Genomic DNA, 7,551 nt, shown 5'->3' with positions numbered 1-7,551 from the left:
CTTTTTACAGGTAGAAATAACACTTCAGGATATCAATGACAACCCACCAGTATTCCCCACAGACATGCTTGATCTGACAGTAGAGGAGAATATAGGAGATGGATCCAAAATACTGCAGCTGACAGCCATGGATGCTGATGAGGTAGGAGCATGGTTTCAGTTTTGAATGTTGGTACTAGAAGTGCCATTCTGGACATGTTTTTACCTGTTCCCTTCATCCCTTTGTGTGAGCTTGGCCTTAGGAATCATGGCAGTCATTCACAAAATTCTGTCCAGTATCATGGAGGTCTAAACCAGATTTGAAACCAAGATGATGTAGTTGAGCCCAGTTCCAAAGTGTGCAATAAAATTATTCTGAGACAAGCCTTGGAGAACAAGAAAAATTCTGATAATGCCTGCTTTCCCTTTGACTAGACCTAACAAAGATCAGTATTATCCCTTCCAAATGAATGTTTTATTTTACCAAAAAGAGGGGAAAAGAAATAATGCTTAAATGTGTGCTCTGTCCATGAACCTGTTTGCAAAATAGTTATGCCCACTTAGATTCATTACTAGGAGAATGATGCAACTAAGGTGCTATGAATAACTTAAAATGCTGTTGATGCATTCATTTATTTTAGAAACTTAGTTACAAAAATGTTAATCATGTTATTTTTGTTTACTTGAACAGTTTCTTTCCATGAGGGAAAGGCCTAAAAAGTCAATATACTCGTGCAAAAAGTTTGTGTTATCGTTAAAATATAAAGTAACACTTGAAAACAACAAGCAGCAGTTCTTGTTTTCAAATAATAGGGCAATTCAACCTCCTCAAGAGAATTTTATTCCTGGCCTTTTTTGTGTTAGCTTGGTTAGTCTTCCTGTGATTGTTAATTGGTGTACTTAATCTTACTACTACAAAGGGAACCACAGGAACACCCCCGGGAATGGTTCTAATGTGATTGTAAATATTTTGGTTTTCTCTTTATTTTCCAGTAGTAGCCTGATATACGGACAAAACCCAGGATTTTGGAAAGGTGCACATCTGTAACAAAAATTTTAGCTGTTTGCCTTTATTTTAGGAAGCAGTAAATACTGAACTACCACTCTCTGATGTGGTATGGCAAATATATGTAAGATTATAGCAGTATCTTATGCTCCAGCCTCTTTTTAACCATTCCTGAACTGCACCTAATCTGTTACCCATTCTGAAGTACTCCATCCAGTGGAAAGGGATTTGTTACCCTAGAGAGAAATCAGTCAGTCTTTTTCTCAAAAGGAATGATTTCAATTTCCCTACCAGAATATTTGTAACTCAAACTCTTTACAAAGAGCCCAAGTTTTCCTAGTGATGTGCAGTTTAGGGTCAAGATACCTTTTTATTCCCCGTCCCCCTTTTTGAAGTTGAGGGCACAGTATAAACCAGTATCACACATGGCTGTGGTTTTAGCTGCGCTGTGTTAGGACTCTGGGTGGTCAAACACAGGGTGAAGAATGCGGTCACCTCTGAAAATTCTCATGAGATGTGCTGGCTAAGCCACACAATTGGAGGAAAGCGTGTTGACAGCCCCTAGGCACACCTGAGCACATAGCTGAAGCACTGCATGCAGCTCTTCAGGGCTGGGCACCTGTAGAAGCCTGTTTTCTTTCTAAATTTCCTTTTATCAGTTAGCTTAGTCTGGCTCTTTGAAACAACACCCCAGAGAGAAAGTTTGGCACGGGGCACTCTGGTGAGGTCAGGTAACTACTGCTTGTCTCTCCTCTCGCAAATAGGAGCAGGTGTTTATCTCTGTTAATTTGCTTTTTTAGGCAGGAGTATTTGAAACAGCCATAGAATTCCTTTCTGCCTGTTCTCTTTGATCTGCTGTTCATTGCACAAGTGCCACTGGCGTGTCAGCAGCAGGTTTCAGCTGTGAAACCTGAGCTCTGGCCTGGCACCAGAGGAGGGCACAATAAATACCTGCTTGCATTTCCAGGCACCATCAGCACACAGGGTTTAGGTACTGTATCTGGTGTTAGAGGCTACCAAACCTTCAGTATCCTTAAGCCTGTCTTGGAAAAAGAAGTACATGACATTTTTCTATGTAACGTTATTTTTTCTTAATTTTCCTTTCAACCAAAATGCTCAAAGTCCACATGAATGCTTTTTTTTTTCCTCCCCCAACAACAAATGAAATTTTTTGACCCAAAAGCAAATGCTTTTGACTTGCAGCACAACCCAAGAAATCAGAACTGTGATTTTAATGATGTGTGATTTATCACTTTGGGGCTTTTTATTTAGGGGGGTAAATATATATCCATGCAGAAACTGACCTTTGAGGGCTGCTGCAAGCACGGCCTCCATGAGTTTCTCCTGACCATGAGCTGTGGCCCTTGCCATGCGTGGCGGCTGGAAGAGCTGCCACATGGCTGCCTCAGGTCTTCCCTCCTTTCATTCCTCCTTCCCTCCCTCTCCTGCTTGCTCCATGCCATCTCCAGAGAGCAAGAAAGGCAGAGCTGATCCCACCCACTGCCAGAGATTAAATTAAATCTTCAGACATAAAAGAAGAATAAACATTGATCCTTATTAAGATGTCACGCTGCTCGGCGATGCTGGCTTGAAACTAAAACAGGTAACAGAGGTTTTTGGTATCGACTGGATGAAATCCTTTTACGAACAGTGGAGCACAAAGTATCTGGGTAATCTCATCATTTCATGTCCCACAAATAAAAACTGTGTGCATATGTGTCTTTACTGTGGGACTGAAGCAGGGACTGGGCAGGAAGGCTGTTTATTAAAGGAAACTGGAAAAATAATCTCCAAGTGCAGTTACTGGAACGATCCTTGTCTTACTGCAAGTTATGATGTGGTTTTCCTGGCAAATGATGTGATTTGACCACTTCTGTTCTGACTTAGGGAGCCAATGCCCTGGTCACATACACCATTATCAGCGGTGCAGATGATAGCTTCCACATTGATCCTGAGTCAGGGGAGCTGATAGCCACCAAGCGCCTGGACCGGGAGCGCCGCTCCAAGTACTCCCTGCTGGTCCGTGCTGACGATGGCCTGCAGTCCTCGGACATGAGGATAAACATCACTGTCAGCGACGTTAATGACCACATCCCCAAGTTCTCCAGGCCAGTCTACTCCTTTGACATCCCAGAAGATGCCACTCCAGGTAAACAGGAAATGGAAATACCACCACTGACCTCTCAAGTGGTTGTTTTCTTCTTTTTAAGGTGGTTTCATATGCAAGAGTGTTTTCTTGCTTAAAAGGTGGGTTATAAACTAGAAAATATTTAGATTGAAAAGAGTTTTCAAGTACTGTGCTCTATTATATGACTCCAGGTGAAAAATGAATATTACTTCCAAGATTTTATACAGATTGCTAGTAGAAAAGCAGTATCTGCCAGTAGCATCTCAGAAGCTTATTGTAAAACATGAATAAACCAAGGAGATGCAAATGACATGGTGATAGCTTTTAAGCTTTTATTAGGGCTTTCATAAGCATGGGAGTCTCAGTTTGGAATAACCAAGATCACCCCTGTGCCTCAAACTTTTGCACTCTGTCCCACAGTCCCTGTCCAAAAATTTGGTGGTGGTTTGCATTAAAGGTTTACAGAGTAATCAGCTGTGCCTCAGGAATCTGATCTGGAAGTAATTGAGATGTCTCTACAGCACAGAGTGCTTTGGTTGCTGATCCCCAGCCGTTCTCTCTTTTCTCTCAGAGCCTTGAGTCTTCTGTTCTAGCAGGAACGACCCTGGAAAAGGCAAGCCTGATTCCCTCCACATTAAAATGAGACTTCTCTCGTTAATCATTTTTAGGGTGTACATTAGTGCTTTATACCCAGCTTAGCAGTGATGGATGCTGAAGGAACAAATAGGCTGATTTTCTGTTAAAGTACTGCATCTTCTCCTGTTCTATTCTCCAGAAGTCCTGGAGCAGCTGGCAGGCTCACCCAGAGGGGAAGGGCCCTGATGTTTCCCCTTCGAGGTTCCACTTTCTATCCCAGACAGTAATCCCCATTCCTCTTGTTAAAGGAACATTAGAGCTTGAGCTAATCAATGGGGTGTGAAAGATACCACTGTATCCAGCTGGATTAAAGGGGGTTATAGCACTCTTCTTTGTTCTGATGATATAAGCAGTTTTCATTGCTTGAAAATAGTTAACTGTGCTGCACGTAGTTCATCTGGTTCCAGGGAAAGGAAATTTAATGATTTATTTTCTTGGAAATGAGCTGATCTTAATTATAATTAGTGTTCGAAATACTAAAAAGTGACACTTAATTTCCAAACTCTAATAGGTCAGTCATGCGAGGGCAGCTATGCAGAAATGAAAACACTGGCACAAATTCACAGGGCGTTGAATTTCAGAAAACAGCGGAGAACGGACCCCTATAAGGTTTCTAGTTTTCTAACCGCAGTTACCCTGCAAAGGCACTGTTTCAAAAAGCAGAGCTGGGATATGTGGTATGTACTCATATTTTGGTTTCTGCATTTGGAAAGAAATATCTAGAAGGTTCCAGAACTTGTGATTGTCTGCATCAAAGAGAGGGTCCTTTGAGTCATAGAAAGACAATACCTAGCAGGAGAAAAGATATTTTTGCCCCTATTGATGTCTAATCTGCCTAAAGATAAAAAACCATTCCTGGCCATTGCTTATGGTGTTTGAGTAGCCCTTTAAAGCAACAATATGTTGTCCCTTTCAGCTTTGAAAAAACTTTTGCAATGGTTATTCACACAGTGTTGAGGCTTGAATTTCTCTTGGAGGACATCTCTCATCTGTGGATCTGCTTGATGGTGAGCTGGCTCTGGGCAGCCCAGGGAGCTGCCTGTTGCAAGTGCCTGATGGTGCTCTGCTGTTGTGCCATGCAGGTTCCTTGGTAGCAGCCATTCTTGCCACTGATGATGACTCGGGTGTCAACGGGGAGATCACGTACACTGTAAGCGAGGATGATGAAGAGGGAATCTTCTTCCTGAATCCTGTCACCGGGGTCTTCAACCTGACCCGAGCCCTGGACTACGAAGCACAGCAGTACTACATCCTCACTGTCCGTGCTGAGGATGGGGGAGGCCAGTCCACGGCCATCAGGGTGTACTTCAACATCCTGGACGTCAATGACAACGTGCCCGTGTTCAGCATGGCCTCCTACAGCACTTCCTTGATGGAGAACCTGCCCCCGGGATCCGCCATCCTCAACTTCAGCGTCGCTGATGCCGATGATGGTAGGAGTTCCCTCACACTCTGTATCTGTGATCATAAAGCTGTCTTTCACCTTAGCAACCTATTAGAAGACTTCCTAAAGAGGGAAAATTAGGACTACCCGTAAGTCGCTGCTCTCATATGCTTAAATTCACACTTAAAGTAGACCTAAGTCTGGCAACTCTTTTTCTGAAAGTTCATTGTAAGTTCTAAAGAGGGTTGTGGTAATATCAGATGTTATCTGCAGCCATCATAAACGTACTGTAACTTGTAAGTCTATCATGAAGACAATTGTCATCTACAAGGTATTGATAGTGGAGGTTAAAAAAACTTGTTGAAAGGGATCTTGGGAAAACTTCTCATTAAAATAAGCTTTAATCTTGGGATTGTTTATGGCATCCAGAAGGTGTTAATGTGTTGGAGTGTAAAAGGTATGATTTTTATAGCTTGCTTAACCATTTTGCCATACAGTTTGTACCCAAGCAAGAATAATTATAGAAGATGACCATAAAATATGTAAACATCATTCCATCGTGTACCGCATTTTCTGAAGTGTCCACAGACATTACCCAGTGTGACTTAATGCAAAACTCTTCATTCATAACACTCACAGTGACTTTACAGGTGAAGGTTATTTTTGTGACATGTTGAGCAAGCTTGTCTCCTCTCAACTTGACAGGGGCTCAGCGGAGCCCACGGAAGTGTCTCGCACTGAAATGTCCTTCAAGGACAAAGCCACCTACATGCTTCGAGGAATCCCTGTTTGTGCACCTAAATTGACTGACCCTATCAAGATTACTCAGTAAAGCAGTTTTTCCTCAGGAAATACTGAGTTGCTGAACTCCAACATTTTTGTGGGGAGATAAATTTTGTGCTGATGGATGGAACTTTCCATGGTAAAAATTGCGTAACTGGTTTTGAGATCAAACTCAGGAAAGGAGAAGAGATTCCATAAGATAAGCCAACAAATCAGAAGTCAAAACTTTGTGATACTGGCTGTTCTTGCATTAATCTCTCTTTCACCACACTTGGTAAGGCTTTTATTTTATGTAAACTAAACATAAGTTGGAGGAGGAACTTGTGCTTGTGTCATGCATTTCCAGGGAAGGGATTGTTCCTTCAGACTTGTAGATAAATGGGTTTGTGTCCATCTCCTCCTTTGTTTCTTACTTTCCTGTCAAGACTACAACACTTGGTTTCAAATCCTTTTGGAAGTTAATTTCACTTCACCCTTATGGGTCTGTTTTCCTTTTCTCTTGCACCTCATACATTAATTTCCATCTGTGCACAGTGGATGGGAACTATATCATAGCACTGACATATCAATTCACATTCATCACACACTCAGTTATCAAGGAGGCAAATGAGCATTTGAGGAGCAATGCAATGAGAAGTCAGATATCTTGCTTTTTATGTTTTCTGGCACACTTGCTTTTCTAGCAGGCTGGATTTAAAATTAATAGGGCAGAAATATCATTTCAAGAGCGTGCCAGGTTGAGTTCTCCCATAAGACTGTAACTTAAGCAAATGTTATGATCTATTGTTGTTTCTGTTTCAAGCTCAGACTTGTTATCTTGTGTTGTCTTATATTTATCTAGAGCACTGAAATAGCTAGTGCTAGTATTATACTCTTCTCCATGTGCTCACAGATAATGCACTCAATACAAATACAATTTCATTGATTATTTATGTTACATGATCCCATAGTTTAAAGGAGCTCTGAAAAGACATTGTTTTATAATGAGGCATGGCTGTTGTTTTAGGAGAAACACTGATAAAGGACAGAAATATGGTGATAGTGAAACTGCTTCAATTTTCGTTTTCTTGTTCAGCACACCCCTTGGGAAACAGCAGCTGTTTAGCTGAGCTTGGACTGTTTCATGTACAGATCCATAGTAAATATCAGCTACAGCTCTTGGATATTTAACAATGTAGTAATATAATAATATATGCTAAAGAACTCAGTTACCATAAAGACATTCATTTTGAGATTCAGATTTTATTTTTTTCAAAGAATTAACAGGAAAAATATCTGAGGAAAGCACACACACATTTGTCAGTTTGTTAAAAAGTATGGTAAGGCATTCCCCCAGGCAAAGCTGGTGTAATTTCTCAGCTAAACTCCTCAGATATTTATAGAATGGCAGAGGCGAAGTAGTTTTGTTGGGTCTTTTTTTAGTCTCATTAGTAAATAAATAAAAATAGAAACAAAACCCTTTAGAGTGTTATCGTGAAATTGGTGACTCCATGTCTGTCTTTTCAGTGTTTTATCAGATTAAGCATCAGATTAAATAAACCTAAAGTTCAACAAAGAGGATGTCTATACAGTCTCCCTAAGAAAAGCCCAGTTCCAAACCTTGGAAGGGGGGATGGACGAGGTGCACAATGCCAG

The 7,551-nt window shown here is 41.2% G+C and overlaps 1 protein-coding gene across 1 annotated transcript in view; it reads left to right on the top strand.

Annotated features, from left to right (window-relative positions):
* The window catches only part of FAT4 (FAT atypical cadherin 4), a gene marked incomplete at its 5' end in the record, with an annotated part of 124,444 nt that overhangs the window by 63,452 nt on the left and 53,441 nt on the right, over positions 1 to 7,551 (top strand). Inside the window, 3 exon segments of the mRNA XM_017736892.1 lie at positions 11 to 142; positions 2,873 to 3,134; positions 4,832 to 5,182. Coding sequence (XP_017592381.1) covers positions 11 to 142; positions 2,873 to 3,134; positions 4,832 to 5,182 — 745 coding nt within the window.

The sequence above is a fragment of the Corvus brachyrhynchos genome, unplaced genomic scaffold (assembly GCF_000691975.1).
Source record: "Corvus brachyrhynchos isolate BGI_N302 unplaced genomic scaffold, ASM69197v1 scaffold105, whole genome shotgun sequence".
NCBI lineage: Eukaryota > Metazoa > Chordata > Aves > Passeriformes > Corvidae > Corvus > Corvus brachyrhynchos.
This window is presented reverse-complemented; position numbering and strand designations above follow the sequence as displayed.